Source organism: Plecotus auritus (assembly GCF_963455305.1).
Source record: "Plecotus auritus genome assembly, chromosome: 12".
NCBI lineage: Eukaryota > Metazoa > Chordata > Mammalia > Chiroptera > Vespertilionidae > Plecotus > Plecotus auritus.
The window spans coordinates 27,910,559-27,934,194 of NC_137778.1; the positions used below are offsets into that span (position 1 = coordinate 27,910,559).

Sequence of the window (23,636 nt, forward strand, 5' to 3'; positions counted from 1 at the left end):
GGCCTGCAAACCACCACAGGCCCCTCGCCCAGGCCACCTCACGCCCCAAGGGAACCCCCACCCTGATCCGGGACACCCTTCAGGGCAAACCAGCTGGCCCCCACCCGTTCACCAGACCTCTATCCTATCTAATAAGAGTAATATGGAAATTGACTGTCACTCCAATACACAAGATGGTTGCCCCATGTGGACACAAGATGGCCGCCACAAGATGGCTAACAGGAGAGGGGATCTGGGAGGGACCAGATCTGCAAGAAAGGGCAGTTGTGGGCAATCAGACCTGCAGGGAAGGGCAGTTGGGAGGGCCCAGGCGTGCAAGGGAGGGCAGTTGGGGGCGATCAAACCTTCAGGGGAGGGCAGTTAGGGGTGACCAAGCCAGCAGAGGAGGGAAGTTGGGGGCGACCGGGCCTGCAGGGAAAGGTAGTTGCGGAGAACCCAAGCCTGCAGGGGAGAGCAGTTGGGGGCACCAGGCCTGCAGGGGAGGGCAGTTAGGCACAATCAGGCTGGCAGGGGAGCAGTTAGACATCAATCAGGCTGGCAGAGGAGTGGTTAGGGAGTGATCAGGCTGGCAGGCACAAGAGGTTAGGGGCAATCAGGAAGGCAAGGCAGGTGAGCAGTTGGGAGCCTGCAGTCCTGAATTGTGAGACTTAATGCTGCATACAACTCTTTACTTCTTTTCTTTATGAAACTGAGGCAGATAAAATCCACATATTTTTCCTCTCCTTGCAATCTTTCTATACCTTCCCACCCAAAATGTTTCTTCAAATGTCTTAGCTAAATACTACATCTGAATACGGTTGGGCTCTAGGATTACATTTTCTAGGACACAACTGAGTTAAGGATAAAATGTGTAAGCTGAGAAAATGGCGGTCAACAAGAACATGCATTAATTATTCCCACTTTTTTCTGTATATAAATCACAATTTCAGTGAAACAAAAAATGCAAAAGAGCAACCTCGGCTTAGCCAAACAAGTAACAAACTTACCAGTTCTGGAAACAGGGAGGGATGAAAGGAAGTAATAAATGTACACAGATGAACACAGACATGCTGATACAAGGGGACGGCAACCTCCACTTGCCCTTTACCCTTTACTCCCTGTAAATGAACAGGTAGAGAGAGTTCACCAGAACACTGCTCAAAACTGCAGAAAATGGCTTTGAGTAGAGATACCCTGCAGGGAAATTGAGAATATGGAACCCAACATTATTAACATTTAATAATTAGTAGGTATAATAATATAACATATCATGGGTTTTTTTAGCAAAGCAAAATGTCTCAAGAGGTATACATTTCCAATACGTGAACATGTATAATAAAAACAAAATACAGTCACTATTAGAGAAAGTCCTTAAAGGGTAAGAATTTGCCTGGACATTTTGTATCACTAAGTGTTTATCACATAACTAAACTATTCAAAGACAAAAATCCATGAAGAAACTTCATTTTTAAATAGCTAGATAGCATATATAAACTAGAATATTACAGTTCAGATAGGGAGAGGGCATTTTATGATTGAAATGGTTTAGGAAGTCTTCATAGAGGACTTAAATTAAAAATACAAAAAGATATAAATAGGTAGACAACAAAAGTGTGAGTACAAGGTAAACATGAATAACAGGTCTGACAGAAAACAAGTGAAAGGATGAGGAGCAAAAGTAGAAATTGGCAACAGAATGGGATGGATAACCTTTCAACCCAAAGCTGAGAAGTCTGACAAATCAACTTTAGTTTTGAGCACAGAATTTTGGTTTTGAGAACAGGAGCTCATAGCTGGGCTTTAGGGAGACTGAAGAGGCAACGGTACAAAGAATGGGCTAAAAGAGGGTGAAAAGTCCAAGCACAGCAATAATCCAAGGCAGGAGGATGAATACAAGTAAAAATTCCCAAGCGGTAAAGTACAGTGTCTAGCATTCTCTTCATCAGAGCTCATTTTCATGTTACTAATTACATCTAACCCATTACACTCAATGTTTATAACATTATTAGGCAATACCTTCTAAAACACTGAACAAAATTAAAATAGTTTTAGTGTTTATAGATTCATATATTTCATATGTATATTTTTATAAAGTAGCAACATATGAAATGAGGTCTACAGTAATTATTAACTAGAATATCTGACACAACAAAAAATGTAATTTCAAGATCTTTCCAAGCAAGCGGGCATTCTAAAACCATCGTAACAAGATAGGTAGAAACAGCACATCTGCTACCTGGACGCAGCTCCTGAGACCCGGCTCTCGGTGCACCACAGGGTCTGCACATCCAGGGGCTGAGAGGGCAGCTTATCCATGATGACAACCAACAGGAGACACTGCGGAAACTGTAGTTCGCATGGCAGCTCTTATAAGCAATAAAAACACATTCATTGTGTTACAAACAAATTGGTAAAAACATATTCTACATCTTTTCAGCAGAAACCTGATGTGATATGTAAAGAAATTAGATACATAATTTTTTTAAATGAGAAATATGTTCCAAGAAGAAAAACGTAAGAGAAATTTTAAGTAAAAAGTTTGAAACTTAAAAAGATGATTACGTAAGGGAAGGGACGGCTGTCTCTAACATGTTATCCTATATAATAAAAGCCTAGCGACCATAATGGCACAACGACCAGAACGACTGCTTGACCAGTCACTATGAGGTGCACTGACCACCTCTTGGTTTCTTTCCCTGGCCAGCAGGCTCCAACTGCCAAGGGCGAACAGTGACCAGGAGTGGGTGGCAGGGGATGCGGGTGGTGCCAGGCCAAGGCCCCTGCCCCACCAGTCGCCCTACACACAGAGGGCAACCTGCAGCGGGGGTGGGGCTGGCAAGCAGGCAGGAACGGCTGACCTCTCAGTCCCTCCCCCAGCCATCAGGCTCTCATCACTGGATGGCGAACGGGGAACCGGGGTGAGTGATGGCCCTGATCGCAGGCTACCTAGGGACCGTACCTGCGGGGCCTCTAGTAATTAATAAGAGACATTTTAACATTAATTCTGTTTTGAAGCTTTACCTAATTTACTGTCCAAAACCACGTGCATGAAAGGCTGGAAGGTGAGAAGCTGAGTGATGAGTGGATCCAGGGTAACTAGGAAAGCGCCCGCTATCTCCTCCTGCTGGACTTGAGAAATCCCGGAAGCATACAGGCTGGGAGGAAACTTGCTGGAAAGGGAGGAAAACAATGTTATTAACAGCTACCTTCTAATTTTAGGAAGAGGTAAATACTGCAAACTGATGTTCTTCTAGCAGTGAGAATACATAAAATATAAGTAGCATGCGTTTTATTAAACAAAATTCAGACCACGGAAATGACACCATAACTATGAAGAACCTCAGAACTAAATAACAAGGCTCTAACAAGAAATTTAGAATCTTAGTGAAATCTTTGGATTGTTTTAATTCATTTTAATACCCAGTTTGACAATGATGTCTTTTAAAAATACTGCAAAAATATGAATTTAAATAACTAATAAAAACATTATATGTAAAAAAATTTATGATAAATTCTGGCATAACCACTTCTACTAAACATTGTTTTAAAATAGATGGAATGTGCCTTAACCAGTTTGGCTCAGTGGATAGAGTGTGAGCCTGCGGACTGAAGGGTCCCAGGTTCGATTCTGGTCAAGGGCATGTACCTTGGTTGCGGGCACATCCCCAGTAGAGGGTGTGCAGGAGGCAGCTGATCGATGTTTCTCTCTCATTGATGTTTCTAACTCTATCCCTCTCCCTTCCTCTCTGTAAAAAAATCAATAAAATATAGTTTAAAAAAATAAAATAAAATAGATGGAATGCTGAATATACTATGAATTAATGCTCAGTTTCTAAGGAGCAAGAGCTTTACAATAACTAAACTGAAGATATGTATTCAGTATTTTTTGCCATGTTATTTCAATTGTGTCACACTTTAAATGTGGGAACACCCTGTCTTGCAGGGGATAAATAACAACATTTAAAAGGGTGCATTTAAGCCCTGGTTGGGTGGGTGGAACGTTGGTTGGAACATTGTCCCATACACCAAAAGGTTATGAGTTCGATTTCCACTCAGGGCACATATGGAAGACAACTGATTGATGGTCTCTCTCTCATCAATGTATCTGTCTCTGTCTCTCTTCTCCTCTCTCTAAAATCAATAAGCATATCCTCATTGAGGATTAAAAAAATAAAAGGATGGGCTTAAGATAAACATTAGAGCCTCTGTAATATGATGGAGAAAGCACCCATCTGTCAGTGACTTTCGATCATTCATTTGATCACCCTGAGCATCTCAGTTTCTTCACTTGTGACACTGATCTGAAGTTGTGAGGATTAAATTGTAAGATGAAAGACATATATAAATAAAAGGTAATGAAACTCCATAGACATGAACTACAGCTACTGAGCATCAAAGTGTTTGCATTTCAATCAAATAATATATTTTCAATTTATTTATTTGACAGATCTTTACTAAATGCCTATGCATACATGCCATGCACTGTCATAGGATATAGCAGTAAACAAAATACACAAAATCACTGCCTTTATGGAGGGTCCATTCAAATGAAGGGAGGCAGTTAACCAATAAGGGAGCAGGCAAGTTCATAGCATAGCAGGGGGATAGTGCTATGGAGAAACACAAGGTATGGTTGACAGGAAGCTCTACTGAATTCTATTTGAATATTGAGTCATTTGAGGTTTTGCACAGAAGTCAAATGATCTAATTTATATTTTGTCACTCTGGCTACTGTATGGAGAACAGCCTAGAGTGAGTTGAGGGTGGAAGCACAGATAGTGGCTGGATGCTCCTTTTCAAAAATCCAGACAAGAAAATAATAATGGATGGGACTGGATGGTAAGTTAAGGTGGTGAGAAGTGGTTGCATTCTCTATACACATAGTGAACATATATATTTATACTAAAGATGAAAATAAGAGAGTTTTGCAAATGAACCACATGGAGGGGTTATGAGAACAAAGTTAAAGGTGATGGCAAGGATTTGGGGTCAGATCAATAAAAAGAAGGAAGCTGCCATTTAAACTGAGGAAGCCACAGAGGAGCAGATTTGGGGGAGATGGAGAGAAGGTGAATGAAATGGGTGGGAAACAAGAGTTTAGTTTGGGTCAGTTTAAGTGTAGTTACATTAAAGGGAGATATAAATTTAGTCTTGAGACTAAATGACCACAGAGAAGGGGCCTGAGGACTGGGGAAACCCAACTTAAAGAAGCTGGGGAGAAGAAGAGGAACCTGCAGAGACTGCTGATGAAGAGCAGCCAGTGAAATTAGAAGAGAACCAAGAAAGAGGATTGTCTTAGAAGTCAACAAAAGAAAGAGTTCAAAAGAAAGGGTGACCCCTACGGGGAGAAGCTGGACTGTCTGCCGTGGGGTCGGAAAGTGAGGGAGGCTTGCTTGCAGGGCTGCGTGCAGGAACAATTGTTTATTGTGCTGGGGCGCGGGACACGGTCGGAGACAAAGAGCCGAAGAGCCGGCTTACTGGCAGTCATCGCTGTTTGCCACGCCCTAGCCTAGTCGCGCCCTGAGATCCCGCCCTGCACAATCTACGAACACACCCAAGCTCCAAGCAGCGGCTTTAGCATATGAATGGCGTGCCCTATCGCAGCTTAACCTAGCAAACTTGCAGCCCCGGTCAGACAGTTCCAAAACCTCCAAACCCCAAGCAAAGAGGAGAAAACTGTAGTTCTTGCTGTAGCTCCTGCTGGGTGGCCTCAGACAGTAGCTGACCTGCACCCCATTGGAGATCCAGAAGCCAGTGTACCTAGTGGTCAGTGTGAGGCACCAGATTTCAACTCCTCACATCCATAAGTGACACATTCAAGAGGCAGACTCAGTGAGCACCAAAGCCCCACTGAAACAAGTCCTGCACCATAAGCGTGTCTCCAGCACAGCAGTTCTTCCATTATAGACACAGCGGGTCCTCACAGCCAATTGGCCTGGAGGTCAATTCCTCCCAGTGTAAAAACAGCAATCAAGGCTTAACTACACCAAGACTTTGCACTCAGCCCACAAAGGGGTGTACCAAAGGCGTCCACCTCAGGTGATTGGGGAGGCTGAGCTACTGGCCCCTATAGGTCACCTACCACACAAAGCCACTCCATCAACACAGGAAGCAGCAAAATGCGGAGACAAAGAAACATGTCATGAATGAGAGAAATGGAGGAAAGCAAACTAATGGACGACATAGAGTTCAGATCCACATTTATAAGGTTACTCAAGAATCTTCCAAAAACTGCCGAGAAACTTGATGAGACCTCCGAGGAGCTTAGTGAGACCTTCAAGGACCTTAATGAGAATGCCAAAAAAATGGAAAAGGACCAGTCAGAAATTAAGCATACACTGTCTGAAATAAAGAATATACAGAAACTCAACTGTAGATCAACGTACCCCAAGAATCAAACCAAAGATCTGAAATATGAGGAAACAAACAACACCCAACCAGAAAAACAAAAAGAAAAAATTCAAAAATATGAAGATAGTGTAAGGAGCCTCTGGGACAACTTTAAGCGTACCAACATCCGAATTTTTGGGGTGCCAGAAGAAGAGAGAGAGCAAAATATTGAAAACCTATTAGAAGAAATAATGACAGAAAACTTTCCCTACCTGGTGAAAGAAATAGACTTACAAGTTCAGGAAGCACACAGAACCCCGTACAAGAGGAATCCAAAGAGGACCACACCAAGACACATCATAATTAAAATTCCAAGGGCAAAAGACAAAGAGAGAATCTTGAAAGCAGCAAGAGAAAAACGGTTAGTTACCTACAAGGGAGCACCCATACGACTGTCAGCTGATTTCTCGGCAGAAACTATGCAGGACAGAAGGGAGTGGCAAGAAATATTCAAAGTGATGAACAGCAAGAACCTACAACCAAGATTACTCTACCCAGCAAAGCTATCATTCAGAGTTGAAGGTCAGATAAAGAGCTTCACAGACAAGAAAAAGCTAAAGGAGTTCATCACCGCGAAACCAGTATTATATGAAATGCTGAAGGGTATTCTTTAAGAAGAGGAAGAAGAAGAAAAAGGTAAAGATAAAAATTATGAACAAAGTGACATCAAATACATACCTACCAACAAGTGAATCTAAAAATCAAGTGAATAAAAAATCTGAAGAACAGAATGGACTGGTGAATATAATAGAATCAGGGACATAGAAAGGGAGTGGACTGACAATTCTCAGGGGGGAGGGGGTGTGAGAAGAGACTGGACAAAAAGCTTACACCTATGGATGAAGACAGTGGTGGGGGGGTAAGGGCATGGGGTGGGGTGGGGAATCAGGTGGAGGGGAGCTATGGGGGAAAAAAAGAGGAACACCTGTAATAATCTAAACAATAAAGATTTATTAAAAAAATTAAATTAAATTAAATTAAATTAAAAAAACAAAACAAAACAAAACACAAAAAAAAGAAAGGGTGAAGCACTGCTGACAGGTTAATAACGTGAGGCCTAAAACTGACCACTGGATGTAACAACATGGAAGTCACAGATGACCTGACCTTGACAAGAGCTGTTTTGGTGAAGTGGTAGAATAGAAGGTCTAACTGGAATAGGATTAAGAAAGGAAGTACAGCTGATCCTTGAACAATGCAGGGGTTAGGGGCACAAATTCCCCGCACTGTCAAGTCTGTGTATAACTTCTGACTGGAAGCATTACCAATAATATGAACAATTAACACATATTTTGTATGTTATTTGCATTACATACTATATTCTTATAATAAAGTAAGCTAGAGAAAAGAAAATGTTAAGAAAATCATGAGAAATTACATTTACAGTATTTATTGAAAAAAATCCACATATAAGTGTACCTGTGCAGTTCAAACCTGTTGTTTAAGGGTCAACTGTAGACACAGTGGTGTAGGCAAAGCTTTCTAATTTTGTTGTAAACATTTTACGAGGAAAAGAAATGGGAAAGAATTTGATGGATATAGAGTTGAGAGATTTTGTTTTGTATTATTCTTAAGGTGGGAAAAATAATAGCACGTTGGTACATTCATGGGAATGATCCAATAGGGAGGGAAGGCTGATGATGTGAGGGGGAAGGAGATAATTGCTAGAGTGAGGTCCCTGAGCATGTGAGAGGATGGAATCCAATGCACAAATGGAAAGGCTAGCCTCACAGAGCTCATCCACGGGAACCAGAGCCTAAATCTATGGGCTAAATGCAGGCAGAGCGGTGTGTTGGAGGGAGTGCATGGAAGCTCTCTTCCACGTGCTTCTTTTTTCTCAGTGACAGACAAAGTGAGGATACTGACTGACGATGAGGAATAGGTTGAAGGTGCTGGAAACAGGAAGTTTGAAGAGGGAGTGGTATGAAAAAGGCTTCTAGGAGACAAGATGGATCAGGCAGAGCTGAGAGGACCTGGATAAGTGAGTTGACAGATTATCTTAGTGTCAAATTAGGGGCTCTTCTGAGGTAACTGTCAATTTCAAATGTCACTTAGCCCCTATCTAACGTAATACCTTCCTGTAACTCACACATGTGTATGAATAATCTTTTTTTTTTTTTTGGCCTTTGGTATTTATCAACACACTAGTGATTCACCACTTGGTATAATGTACTAGTTAAGAATATAAAGATATACAAAACCCACATGGAATCTATTTTTTTAAAAGCTGTTATCTCCAATTATTTTAAGCAAACAGATAAAAATTTACTAAACATTAAGAAAAATGACTGGTATTTTATTTTAAAATGATATATATTTAATCTTTGCCTGGTTCAAATAGCATTGTTACATTTTAATAATTACATGGCATTCTTCTTACCTGTGTATCTGCAGATAAAGCTGGTGCAATGTACAGCAAGAATCAGAGAGGAAAGGAAGAAATTCCTAAAATAAAACAACTATATTCATTCTTTATATACAATATACCTTTCTAATACACATCTCTCACAAGGACATGCAAAATACAAAATAATATCCTACACAGACAATAGTGTGGTGAAGGCCTGGGGGACATGGGGGGAAGGGCCCAGGGCGGGGGAGGCGGGGAGAGGGAAAGGCAGACAGGATGGAGGGGTAAATGGGAGGGTTGAAGAAGGGGAAACATCTGTAATCCTTTCAACAACAAAGATAAATTTTTAAAAAATAAAAGAAATTTGCAAAATAAACAATAATGATAATATCCTGGATGTGCCACATTAAAATAAATTCTTGCATGAGACTATATAGGAGGATTAGGCCAAGCATCTAAAATTCTTTACTGTGCCCTAGCTGGTTTGGCTCAGTGGATAGAGCGTTGGCCTGCGGACTGAAGGGTCCTGGGTTCGATTCTGATCAAGGGCACGTGTCCGGGCTGCAGGCTCAATCCACAGGAGGGGGCGTATAGGAAGCAGCCAAGATCAATGATTCTCATCACTAATGTTTCTATCTCTCCCTCTCTTTTTCTCTGAAATCAATAAAAATATATTTTAAAAAATAAAATAAAATTCTTTACTGTTAAGACTATCACCAAAATGACAGCAACTATCACACACAGAACACCGACGAAGTGCTCAGCAGACATGTTGCAAGAGACTTTATGTGCATCAGTTTACTTAGTATCAGTGCCTCAAAAATCCTAAGGCGTGTCATTGTCCCCAGAACACAAAGCTGAAGCTAAGGTATCCAGTAATGTGATCAAGTTCTCTGTTAAAAACCAGCAAGGCTGGGCTTTAGGTACAGTTGTGACTGCTCTACCCATTATGGTAGGCTATCTCTTAGAAAGTTAAGGAACTATTTCTTATTGTTATAAGACATAGAAAAACAGCTGATACTTAAATTTTAAAAATTAAAAAAATTCCCCTGGTAGAAAAGGATTAAAAAATGGCATAACAAGGACTTCTAGTCAAGATGGTGGAGTAGGTAAATGCTGTGCTCGCCTCCTCCCACAACCACATCAAAATTACAACTAAAGTAGAAATAATCATCACTGAGAACCACCCAGAGACTAGCTAAACTACTCTCCTACAAGTAAGGATATAAAGAAGCCATGAGGAGATTGGTAGGAGGGGCAGAGGCGATCAGGCAGGTCCCACACCCACTGACAGGAGAGATAACTCAGCTGTTAGGGTTGTCCCCCATTGAGGAATCAACACCCAGCTCCCCAGCCCCAGAGCACCAACAGCAGAAAGGGGAGTCCCCATAACATCTGGCTGTAAAATCCAGAAGGGATTACATCCCAGTGAGACTGAGGCTGCTAGAGCCAGCGCAAGGACTAGCTCAGACTCATTGGATCTGGAATCCAGCCCAGCAGGAGGTGCCAGGGACATACTGGGAGGAACTTGTTAGGTCTGATCAAATAACTGAATTGATACCTCCTGTGAACTGACCTTTAGGCCACTTCACAATGGACATTCGCTTGCTTAGACCACATTGCACTTACTAAGACCATTATCTCTCCCCTCCGGAGTTTCCCAGAATCTGGACCTGCAGAGAATTCTCCGCCCAGAAAAAGCCCGCCTAGAATCCTTTAAAAACCTCTGACTCCCCATCTTTGGGGGATGGCGCCATTTGGGGCTCAGCCCATCTGGTTTCCAGATGACCTAATAAATTCATAATTCTTTACCCCATTTGGCCTCGTGTGTTCCTCCTTTGGTGACCCTAACAGAACTAACTGTCTAACTTCAGAATGAGGGCTGAAGAGGCAGAGGTCACAACAGCTCTCTGGCAGGTGCCATTGTCTTTTGTTGAGGACTCCCACCACACTGTCAAAACGAAGGAGCTGGGAGCCAACTATAGGGTGGGGCAAAAGTAGGTGTACAGTTGTTCATATGGAAAATAACACATCCTATCTAATAAAAGAGTAATATGCAAATTAACCATCACTCTGCTACACCCACAAGCCACACCCACCAGCCAATCAGGAGTGAATATGCAAATAAACCCAACCAAGATGGCTACAGCCACAGAGAGCAGGAGGGAGGCTTGGGTTTCCCCGGCAATGGAGGAAGCCAAGCTTTCCGCCTGCCCTTGCTGGCCTAGGCCTCCACTCAAGGCTACAAAGTTTCGATGATAGAAGATACATACACCCAAACAGAAATGGCAGCAGCCATGGAGCTGGAAAGAGCAGGAGGCTAGGGTTGCCCCCGGCGATGGAGGAAGCCAAGCTTTCCCCACACCCTGGCCGGCCCAGGCCTCGCTTAAGGCTACAAAGTTTCAATTATAGAAGATATATAAATCCTAATAGAAATGGCTGCCGCCACGGAGCAAGCAGAAGGCTTGGCTCCGCTCCAGGCTACAAAGATTGAATTGTAGAAGATAAATAAACCCCAGATACCAGGGCCTCTGCTTGGGTCGCCAGGGGGCGTGGCCAGCCTGCAAACCACCACAGGCCCCTCGCCCAGGCCACCCCACACCCCAAGGGAACCCCCACCCTGATCCGGGACACCCTTCAGGGCCCCCACCCATGCATCAGGCCTCTATCCTATCTAATAAAAGAGTAATATGCAAACTGACCATCACTCCAACACACAAGGTGGTTGCCCCAATGTGGTCAAAGATCCTGCCCCCATGTGGACACAAGATGGCCACCACAAGATGGCCAGCAGGGAAGGGCAGTTGGGAGAAACCAGGCCTGCAAGGGAGGGCAGTTGTGGGCGATCAGGCCAGCAGGGGAGGGCAGTTGGGAGGAACCAGGCCTGCAAGGGAGGGCAGTTGTGGGCGATCAGGCCAGCAGGGGAGGGCAGTTGGGAGGAACCAGGCCTGCAAGGGAGGGCAGTTGGGGGCAATCAAGCCTGCAGGGGAGGGCAGTTAGGGGTGACCCGCCGGCAGAGGAGGGAAGTTGGGGGTGACTGGGTCTGCAGGGAAGGGCAGTTGGGGGGGACTCAAGCCTGCAGGGGAGAGCAGTTGGGGGGACCAGGCCTGCAGGGGAGGGCAGTTAGGGGTGACCAGGCCTGCAGGGGAGGGCAGTTAGGGGTGACCAGGCCTGCAGGGGAAGGCAGTTAGGGGCAAACAGGCTGGCAGGGGAGCAGTTAGGCATCAATCAGGCTGGCAGGGGAGTGGTTAGGGGGTGATCAGGCTGGCAGGCAGAAGCAGTTAGGGGCAATCAGGAAGGCAGGCAGACGAGCAGTTGGGAGCCAGCAGTCCTGGATTGTGAGAGGGATGTCCGACTGAAGAGGATGCAGGCTGGGCTGAGGAACACACACCCCCGTGCACGAATTTCGTGCACCGGGCCTCTAGTTCATAAATAATAATGCAAGAATGAACTGTGTTTTGCACAGTCACAACTTTTGTCACACCCTGAGTGCCATCTACGTTAACCTGGCTAACACCATTCCCGTTCCCAGCCTTACCCAACTCCCAAGCCCTGCGGAACCTCTTCCAGTGGCTCCTCCACACAAGCATCCTGCCTGGTTTTGCGCTGCATATATTCCCAAAATCTCACAAACCCCCAAAAAAGCAGCGCTGGCCTCAGTGTGCCCTGAACCTCCGCTACGCTACTCCAACAACTTCCATTGTGACGCCCATCAGATAGCCCTAAGCCTAGCAAAAGCAGTGGCCAACCTTGGTTTGGAAGGTGACCTCAAATAATCGGCCATAAGCCTGGCACAAAATGACAGCTGGCTTCAGCTCACATCTTGTTGCCCACCAAAGGGTTCCAGGCCCAGCATTGATGGCAACCAACAGCAGATCACTTAGTAGCTCCTACTAAATGGCCCAAACCCAGGAACAGGTTCTGATTGACCATGACCTGCACTGGAACGCTCCCAGGAGGCTCCAGAACGAACTCACATGTTGGCCAGCTTCAGACCTCACCAGAGTATCACCTAACCAGCTCCACAAATAACACCAAAGAGCAAATTATATTGGCACTAGAGCCCTACTAAAGCAACTGCTGATCGTGGAGTCAGCCCCTGCACAACAGCATCTGCTAGTTACAGTAGTCAGCCTGATGGTCAATTCCACACACTGCCATGCCAACAGCAATCAAGGCTCATCTACAACAGGAGGGCACACACAACCTATATGAGGGACACCCAGGGAAACTGTGCCACTGGGCCCCTCAGGACACCTGCTATACTGGTATAAGGCCACCCTACCAAGACTTGGAGATGTAGCAGCTCTACCTAATACATAGAAACTAACACAGAGAGGCAGTCAAAATGAGGAGACAAACATATCCCAAATGAAAGAGCCGGACAAAATCCAGGAAAAGAACTAAATGAAATGGAGATAAGCAACATATCTCCATTCAAATGCAACGTTCAAAACACTGATTATAAAGATGCTAAAGGAACTCAGGGGAAAAACAGATGAACTCAGTGAGAACTTACACAAAAGATAGAAACCATAAAAAAACCATTCCATAATGAATACAATAACTGAAATGAAGAATACATTAGAGTGAATCAACAGTAGACTAGACAAAGCAGAAAATCAAATCAGAGATCTGGAAGACAAGGTAGTCTTCCAAATACCCAATGAGAATAGCACAAAGAAAAAATAATTATAAAAAATGAGGATAGTTTAAGGCAATGGTCGGCAAACTGCGGCTCGCGAGCCACATGTGGCTCTTTGGCCCCTTGAGTGTGGCTCTTCCACAAAATACCACGGCCTGGGCGAGTCTATTTTGAAGAAGTGGCATTAGAAGAAGTTTAAGTTTAAAAAATTGGGCTCTCAAAAGAAATTTCAATCGTTGTACTGTTGATATTTGACTCTGTTGACTAATGAGTTTGCCGACCACTGGTTTAAGGAAACACTGAGACAACATCAAACACAGGAACATATGCACCATAGGAATACCAGAAGGAGAAGAGAGACAGCAAGGAATTGAAAACCTATTTGAAAAAAATAATGACTAAAAAAGTCCAGGAAGCACATGTGAAATTAGATATAATTACAAGAAGAAAACTAAAAAACACACACACAAACACATGGAGGCTAAATATTACATGCTACTACAAAATGAATGAGTTAACAAGAGATCAACAAAGAAACCAAAAAATACCTTGAGACAGATGAAAATGAAACACAACGACCCAAAATCTGTGGTATAAAGCCAAAGCAATTCTAAGGGGGAAATTCGTAGCAATATAGGCCTATGTCAACAAACAGGAAAAATCTCAAATAAACATTCTAACCTTACACCAAAAAGAACTAGAAAAGAACAAAGCCTAAAGTGAGTAGAAAGAAGGAAATAATAAAGATCAGAACAGAAAATAAACAAAATAAACTCTAAGAAAACAAAATGGATCAATGATACCAAAAGCTGGTTCTCTGAAAAGATAAACAAATTTGATAAACCTTTAACCAAACTCATCAATTAAGAAAAGAGAGGGCCCAAATAAATAAAATTAGAAATAAAAGAGAAGTGATAACTGACCTCAGAAATACAAAGCATTATAAGAAAACACTACGAACAATTATATGCCCACAAATTAAACAACCTGGAAGAAAGGATAAATTTCTAGATACGTAGAAAGGCTAAACCAGGAAGAAATGGAAAATCTGAACAGACTAATAACTGCTAACAAAATCAAATCAGTAATAAAAATACTCTCAAAAAACAAGTTGTGGACCAGATGTCTTCACAGGTGAATTTTACCAAACATTCAAAAAAGAATTAATACTTATCCTTCTCAAAATATTCCAAAAAACTGAAGAGGAAGGAAGGTTCACAAATTCATTTTACATGGCCAGCATTACCCTGATACCAAAACCAGATAAAGATACTACAAAAAAAAAAAAGGAAAGAATAGGCTAATAACCCTGAAGAACATAGATGCAAACATTCTCACCAAAAAATTAGCAAATCAAATTTAGTGATACACCAAAAAGATTACTAGTATACATCATGATCAAATGGGCTCTATTCCTAGGATGCAAGGTTGGTTCAAAATCTGCAAATCAATTAATGTGATACACCACATAAACAAAATGAATAAAAAACATCATATTATCATATTAATAAATGCAGAAAAAGCATTTGACAAAAATCCAGCATCCATTTATGATAAACACGCTCAACAAAGCAGGGATAGAGGGAACATACCACAACACAATAAAAACAATGTATGACAAATCCACAGTTAACATCATACTCAAGCATGTCCACTTTCACCACTTTTATACATGATACTAGTAGCCCAGCACGCGAAATCGCGCACAGGTCGCCCGCCGTGGGAGCCGCGGCACGCCCACAGGAGGGAGGCAGGAGGTCCCGCTGCAGCGCGAGACTCAGAGTCAAGTCCCCGCCCACCCGCCCACGCCTCGCCGTGCACGCAGCCCCGCCCACCCACGCACTCCATGCACTTCCTGGTGACCGGTTGTGGTCGTGACGCCATTACAGCATCATGACCACAGGCCTTTTATGATACAGATAGGATGGAGCAAAAATAGGTTTACAGTTGTGACTATGTGGAATCGTTTATTCTTGCATTATTTATTAATTATTGTATTATTTTCCATACCAGTACAAACAACTGTAAACCTACTTTTGCCCAACCCTGTAGTATTGGAAATCTCAGCCACAGCAATTAGACAAGAAAAAAGAGACAAGTCATTCAAACTGGAAAGGAAAAGGTAAAACTAGCATTATTTACAGATGACAGAATACCATAGAAAACTCTAAAAATTCCACCAAAAAAATATTAAAACTTGTAAATAAATTCAGTAAAGTAACAGATACAAAATTAACATTGAGAAATTGGTTGCATTTTTATATACCAAAAACAAACTATCAGGAAGAGTAATTTAAGAAAACATCCTATTTATAGTTGCATTACAAAAAGTAAAATACCTCCCATTTGACCCAGTGATCCCACTTCTAGGAATATATCCCAAGAAGCTAGAAACACCAATCAGAAAGGATATATGCAGCCCTATGTTCATAGCAGCACAATTTACCATAGCTAAGATTTGGAAACAGCCTAAGTGCCCATCAGCAGATGACTGGATTAAAAAACTGTGTTACATCTACACAATGGAATACTATGCTGCGGTAAAAAAGAAGGAATGCCTACCATTTGCAACAGCATGGATGGAACTGGAGAGCATTATGCTAAGTGAAATAAGTCAGTCAGAGAAAGATAAATATCACATGATCTCACTCATCTATGGGAAACAATGAATAACATAAACTGATGAACAAAAACAGATCCAGAGACAGGAAAACATTGATCAGACTGTCAAACCTCAGAGGGAAGGTAGGGGAGGGTCGGGGTAGGGGGAGAGATCAACCAAAGGACTTGTATGCATGCATATAAGCCTAACCAATGGACACAGACAACGGGGGGGTGAGGGCATGAGGGGGAAGGGGGGGTTGGGAAGGTAATGGGGGGATGAGGACACATATGTAATACCTTAATCAATAAAGAAACTAAAATGCAAAAAATAAAATAAAAATACCTAGAAACAAATTTAACCAAGGAGATAAAAGACCTGTACTCAAAACTGTAAGGCATTAAAGGAAGAAAATGAAGAAGATGCAAATAAACAGAAGCATATACCGTGCTCATGCATAGCAAAAATTAACATTTGTAAAATATCCATACAACCCAAAGCAATCTACAGATCCACTACAATCCCTATCACAATACTAATGGCATTTTTCACAGAACTAGAACAAATAATCATAAAATTTATATGTAACCACAAAATATCACGAATAGCCAAAGCAATCTTGAGAAAGAAAAACAAAGTTGGAGATATCATGCAACCTCTTATCAAGGTATAGTAATCAACACCAAGTTGTAGGTATCGTGCAACTTCATTACAAAGCTACAGTAACCAACACAGCAAGGTACTGGCATAAAAACACACACAGTTCAATGGAACAGAATATAGAGCCCAGGAATAAACTGATGCATATATGGTCAATTAGACTATGACAAAGGAGGAAACAATATACAAAGGGATAAAGACAATCGCTTCAATAAGAAAACTGGGAAAACTGGACAGACACAGGGAAAAATAAATACAACTAGAACACTTTCTTACACTACACAAAAATAAACTCAAAATGGATTGAACATTTAAACGTAAAACCTGAAATCATAAACTCCTATAAGCAAACATAGGCATTAAACTCTCTGACATCGTTCTTAGCAATATTTTATTGGGTATATCTCCTTAGGCAAAGGAAATGAAAAAAATAAACAAATGGGATTACATAAACTAAGAAAGTTTTGCCCAGTGAAGGAAACCATAACAACAAAACAAAAAACAACCTACTGAATAGGACAGGATATCTGCTAATGACACATCCAATAAGAGATTAATATCCAAAATATATAAATAACTCATATAACTTAACACCAAAAAAACAAACAATGCAATTTAAAAATGGGCCGAGAACCTGAATAGACATTTCAAATCCCAAGAGTACAGATGACCAACAGACATATGAAAAAATGCTCAACATCACTAATCACCAGGGAAATGCAAATTAAAATGGCTATCATCAATAAATCAATAAACAAGTGTTGGCGAGAACATGTAGAAAAGGGAAACCTTGTGCACTGTTAGAATTATAAACTGATGAAGCTACTATGGAAAACAGTATGGCAGTCCCTCGAAAAATTACAAATAGAACTACCAGATGACCCAGGAATTCTATGGCTGGATGTTTATCCAAAGAAACCCAATAGGTGAATTCAAAAAGATATATGCACCCATGTTCATTGAAGCACTATTTACAATAGCCAAAATATGGAAGCAGTCTAAGTATCCATCAATATACGAATGCATAAAAAACTATGGTGCATATATACAATGGACTATTACTCAGCCACAAAAATGAATGAGATCTTGCCATTTGTGACAACATGGATGACTTAGAGGGTATTATGCTAAGTAAAATGAGTCAGAAAAAGACAAATACCATATGAATTCACTTATATGTGGAATAAAAACAAAATAAAAAAAACATACAAAATAGAAAAAAACTCACAGATACCAAGAACATTTTGATGATTGTCAGATGGGAGCGAGGTTGGTGACTGGCACTTATAAAAGTAGTCTTGGGGATACAATACTAGCCAAGTATAGCTAGAATGGCAGTAGATGGGGGCTATACTTATCAGGGTGATCACTTCATAAGTTACATAAATGTCTAATCACTATGTTGTATCCCTAATCTCTGTTTATTTTAATCACTAATATCTACTACTAATATTTCTTTAACTGGCTGCCATAAGCACTCCCCTGTTCATCTCTCCAAACAATCTCCCTGGACAACTACTCTATTCTATCCACATATCTTCAACTATCACTGCTCTCCTGATGACTCCCAAATATGCAGGTCTTCTTAAAATTATTATACAGTTTTAAAGATATGAACATTTAAACTCTGAAAACCTAATTTAGAAGTATGGCAGAAACAATATATAAACCATATTTGAAGACAAACTGAATTATTTTCTGAAAATTGATTTGAGATTACAGAAATTATTTTATTTATATTTATATTAAACTAGAGGCCCGGTGTACGAAATTTGTGCACGGGAGGGGGGTCTCCCAGCCCAGCCTGCACCCTCTCCAATCCGGGACCCCTTGGGGGATGTCTGACTGCCGGTTTAGGGCTGATCCTGGAACCGGCAGTCTGACATCCCTCTCACAATCCTGGACCACTGGCTCCTAATCACTCACCTGCCTGCCTGCCTGGTCACCCTTAAGTGCTCCCCCTGCCAACCTGATCGCCCCCTCAGTGCCCCCTGCTGCCAGCCTGGTCACCCCCAACTGCCCCCTCCCTGCCAGCCTGGTCACTCCTAACTGGCCCCCCCTGCCATCCTGGTCACCCCTTATTGCCCCTTCTGCTGGCCTGGTCACCCCCAACTGCCCCCCTCTGCCGGCCTGGTTGCCCCTGACTGCTCCCCCCTGCCGACCTGGTCGCCCCCAACTGCCCCCCTCTGCCGGCCTGGTTGCCCCCAACTGACCCCCCCTGCCAGCCTGATCACCCCACACAGCCTGCTTGTTCAATCGTTTGATCATCCCTCACTAATCCCCCTGCTGGCTTGGTCGCCCCACGCAGCCTGCTTGTTCAGTTGTTTGGTCATCCCTCACTAGCCCCCCTGCCGGCCTGGTCGCCCCATGCAGCCTGCTTGTTCAGTCGTTTGGTCATCCCTCACTAACCTCCCTGCCGGCCTGGTCGTAGGCAGCCATCTTGTGAGGGCATGAGGGTCAATTTGCATATTACCTCTTTATTATATAGGATAATTTTTCAGATAATTGAAGAACAATGATGGTGGCCACTTAAGTAATTTCACAGATGCTCAATATTTCACAATTAACAATACTAAATAAACAAAAACCCAAAAAATATACTCTTGACAAAATAAACCTCAAAAGATTGCTCTTGACAGGAATGATAAAAATATGCTAACTTATAATTTATTTAAAAAAATAAGCCTTACCTTAGTATAGTGTAGAAGAGAGTTGGCAAGGAAACGACACAATTTGAGTGTTTTCTGAAATAACCTGTTGTCAGCAGTATCCTGTTTCAAAAAAGGAAATAAGAAAGCATATAAATAAGAATAGAATATGGAATTAGCTTAACTTGTAAATGAGACAATTTTTTCTGAAAAGGTCCCTTAATAAATACTTAGAATGAAAACATTTTTCAAGAAAACATAATTCCTATAGGAATACTAGCAAAGGTATGCAATGCAACATTTTTTATCTAGTGAAAATTGACATGAACCAAGTATGCCTCAACTGGAGAATGGTTAAATAAAGTCAAGGTATGTATATAAACTATAATAGCACAGAGTTACTAAGAAGAACAAGGTAGCCCTGGCCAGTGTTCCCAGTGGTTAGAGCACTGACCCACCCACCAAAGAGTCTCTGGTTCAATTCCCAATCAAGGGCACAGACCTGGGTCGCAGGTTACATCCCAGGCCCTGTTGGGGTAAGTGCAGGAGGCAACCAATTGATGTGTCTCTCACATCAATGTTTCTCTCTCTCTCTCCCCTCACCCCTCCCACTCTCTAAAAATCAATGAAAAATATATCCTCAGGTGAAGATTATCAAAAAAGAATCAGCCCTAGCTGGTTTGGCTAAGTGGACAGAGTGTCGGCCTGCAGACTGAAGAGTCCCAGATTTGATTCCGGTTAAGGGCATATGCCCAGGTTGCAGGCTCAATCCCCAGTAGAGGGCATGCAGGAGGCAGCCAATCAATGACTCATCACTGAGGTTTCTCTCACTCTTCCCCTTTCCCTTCCTCTCTGAAATCAATAAAAATATTTTTTAAAAAAAAGAGAATCAGGTAGATAATACCTTCATGACACAGTAAACACTAAAATAGATCAATAAGTAAAAAATCAAGTTACAAAACACTATGTATAATATCCCATTATTTTTTAAATGTATACTATCTATTAATACTTATTCCCAAACCCCTCAAAAATAAAGTGAAACCTCATCTGCGTTCTCTCTAGCAGAGGAAAGTAGCATTTCACTTTCCATGTTAGGTACCTGTGTAATGCATGAGGGTTTTGAGTGTGTATTACACTGGTAAACTGTTTGAATGATGGGTAACTCCACGATCACTATGTGTATAAAGGGCGGTTAGGGGACTATGGAGTCATCCTGCCTTGATTGAAATCTTGCCCCCACCTCCCCTACTACATGTTCGTGGGAACATTATTTAACCTCTCTGTGGGGTTGCAATATGGCTTATGCTAAGGTCACTGTAAAGTTTAGTATCTAACACTTAGAAAATTTAGCTCAATAAATATTGGTTATGTTACCCAAATGTGTTATACACATTATAATCCAAAGAACTTTAAATTCGTACCATAAAATTATGTCAAATACATACATTACTGTCTTTGATTTTGAGAATAATTTATGAAATAAAGTATCTTTTTTACTAAATATATTTTTATTGATTTCAGAAAGGAAGGGAGAGTGGAGAGAGAGAGAGAAACATCAATGATGTGAGAGAATTATTGATTGGCTGCCTCCTGCACGCCCCCCACTGGGGATTGAGCCCACAACCAGGGCACGTGTCCCTGACCGGAATCAAACCCAGGACTCTTCAGTCCACAGGCCAACACTCTATCCACCGAGCCAAACCAGCCAGGGCTAAAATATCTTAACTTTAATGTTAATCAACTATGTTCAATTTCTTTCCAACAATATAACAAAACCTAAATTAAACCAGTCATAATGGAATTGAATAACCCACTAATTAGACATGACCCTTCATTCTGACCTATATTAAAAATATTTTAAATAGTAAATTTTCCTCAGCAGAAATAGATGAGATGAATATTGATCTTTCTTTGATCATTACAAATCTGAACACTTACAGTGCTATGGAAATAAACACAGGGATTAAAAATGAACCTACACTGACCTTCGAATATACTCAACTGGAGGCCCAGTGCACAAATTTCGTGCACCCGGGGGGAAGGGGTCCCTCAGCCCAGTCTGCACCCTCTCGTAGTCCATGAGCCCTCGGGGGATGTCCGACCGACAGTCGGACATCCTCAGAGCTGCTGCAGAGGCGGGAGAGGCTCCCGCCACTGCCACTGCACTTGCCAGCTGTGAGCCCAGCTTCGGGCTGAGCAGTGCTCCCCCTGTGGCAGCACACTGACCACCAGGGGGCAGCTCCTGTGTTGAGCGCCTGCCTCCTGGTGGTCATTGCACATCATAGCGACTGTTCGTTCCGCTGTTCGGTCCTATTTGCATATTAGCCTTTTATTATATAGGATAAGAAATTTTATTAAGCTTCGATGTCATAGCACAAGAAAGCTCCCTGACTTAATGACTAGGTTTCTATCTTTACCACTGTGAACCAACCCCCAGTCTTCACAGATCACCCTATTCTATAATTACGTGCTTATTTGTCTCCTGAGCTAGATTACAGTATAAGTTATTGATGGCAGAAAATGTGACTAACTTAGCGCCTAGTTTCTAGCACAGAACAAGCACTCTGGAAATATTCAATAAATGAATGGTGACACACAACCTATGTTTGCCTACCTTAAATTTTCCTTTCACATTTAAGGGGAAATTGTGTAAGATTTGGCAGAAGACTAGTTTTACTTCATTACCACATAACATACTAATTAAAGCCAGAGTTTTTATTTTGATATTTTCAAAAGCAAATGTATAATGTAAACCCTGTCCCATCTTGATTTTCTGAACTATTCAGAACAGAAAGTTTGCACCCCAATGCCAATGAAGAAGGGGCTGGGAAATAAGCAAGGAAGATCATTATCCAATGTTTCAAAATATTGAGTACTAATGCTTCCTTTCTTTAAGTAAAACAAGAAAAATACTGACTAAATGCAGCAGGCAATAGATCTAAGTGTAGGCAATAAATATAAAAGTAAGTTTCTTTTCAGAATACAAATTTCTATAAGCAATGTATAAGTTAAAGTAGGAATTACAGCTCAGCCAGCATGGTTCCATGGTTAGGCATCGATCTATGAACATGGAGGTCATAGTTCAATTCCCAGTCAGGGCACATGCCTGGGTTGCAGGCTCGATCTCTAGCATAGGGTGTGCAGAAGGCAGCCAATCGATGGTTCTCTGTCATCAGTGACATTTCTATCTCTCTCTCCCTCTCCCTTCCTCTCTGAAATCAATAAAAATATGTATTTTTTTAAAGTAGGAATTACAGAGAAAATTAAATTTGTATCAAAGAAGCTTATAGCCTGGCTGGTGTGGTGCAGTGGCTAAGCACTGACTCAAGGAACCAAGAGGTCGCCATTCAATTCCCGGTCAGGGCACATGCCTGGGTTGCCAGCTCAATCCCCATTATGGGGCATACAGGAGGCAACCAATCGATGTTTCTCTCTCACCAATGTTCCTGTATCTTTATCCCTTTCCCTTCCTCTCTCTAAAATCAATAAAAATATATTTTTAAAAAGAGCCTTACAAATAAATTTCCCTATCTTTATAGAAAAACTAAATCATTGGTGGATAAGAGACTATATGCTAGAGATAAGGGGGAGCAAAATAAAAAAATAAAAAAAAGACTATGCTAAAAAGTCTAACACAATATTCTCATTTTGAAGACGAAGTCAAGACTTAATAGAGAATGAGTATCTTGTCAATTTTAGGGGCTATTGTGAATGAACAACATCCCCCAAAATGATATGATGAAGTCCTAACACAGAATATAACTTTATTTGCCAAAACAGTCAATGCAGATGTAATTAGTTAAGATGAGGTATTACAAAAATAGGATGTGCCCTTCATCCAGCTGACTGGGTCCTATATAAAGATGTGAAGACACAGGAAGACACCACCATGTGACGGTTGAGGCAGAGATCAGTGTTACACAGAACGCCAGCCACACCAGAAGCTAAGTGGCAGGCACGGAGCACACTCTACCAATGTCTTTGAGAGAACAAGGCCCTGCTGACACATTTCAGACTTTTACCCTCTAGCACTGAAAGAGAATAAATGTCGTTTTTATTTAAGCCACCTAGTTTGTGGTAATTTGCTACTGCAGCCTGGAAAACAAATACAGGGACTGATACATCAATAATCCCTCCATTAATAGCACACAACAAATTAACTCTAGTGTTTTTAGCTAGACATTTTTTTAAAACACTAACTGTAAAACTTTAATAGTTTGATTCTTGAATAAATATCAATAGTGAACAGGAGAGCATGCTGCTGATCAGAATTTAGAGTAAAAAACGCAGAAACTCTACAGACCATGGCAAAGCTCCATTTCAGCCAATGAATAGTGTAGGGATAGTCAATCCCAAATG

At 41.7% G+C, this 23,636-nt stretch overlaps 1 protein-coding gene across 2 annotated transcripts in view; it reads right to left on the bottom strand.

Moving 5' to 3' along the window:
* The window catches only part of LOC308237865 (FIGNL1-interacting regulator of recombination and mitosis-like), a 61,902-nt gene that overhangs the window by 15,798 nt on the left and 22,468 nt on the right, over nucleotides 1-23,636 (bottom strand). For both annotated transcript variants that reach the window (XM_080649129.1, XM_080649130.1), the window contains 5 exons: nucleotides 19,317-19,397; nucleotides 8,750-8,814; nucleotides 3,001-3,149; nucleotides 2,216-2,345; nucleotides 987-1,173 (listed from right to left, as the gene is read on the bottom strand). In XM_080649129.1, coding sequence (XP_080505255.1) covers nucleotides 987-1,173; nucleotides 2,216-2,345; nucleotides 3,001-3,149; nucleotides 8,750-8,814; nucleotides 19,317-19,397 — 612 coding nt within the window. The remainder of the gene's footprint in view (nucleotides 1-986; nucleotides 1,174-2,215; nucleotides 2,346-3,000; nucleotides 3,150-8,749; nucleotides 8,815-19,316; nucleotides 19,398-23,636) is intronic.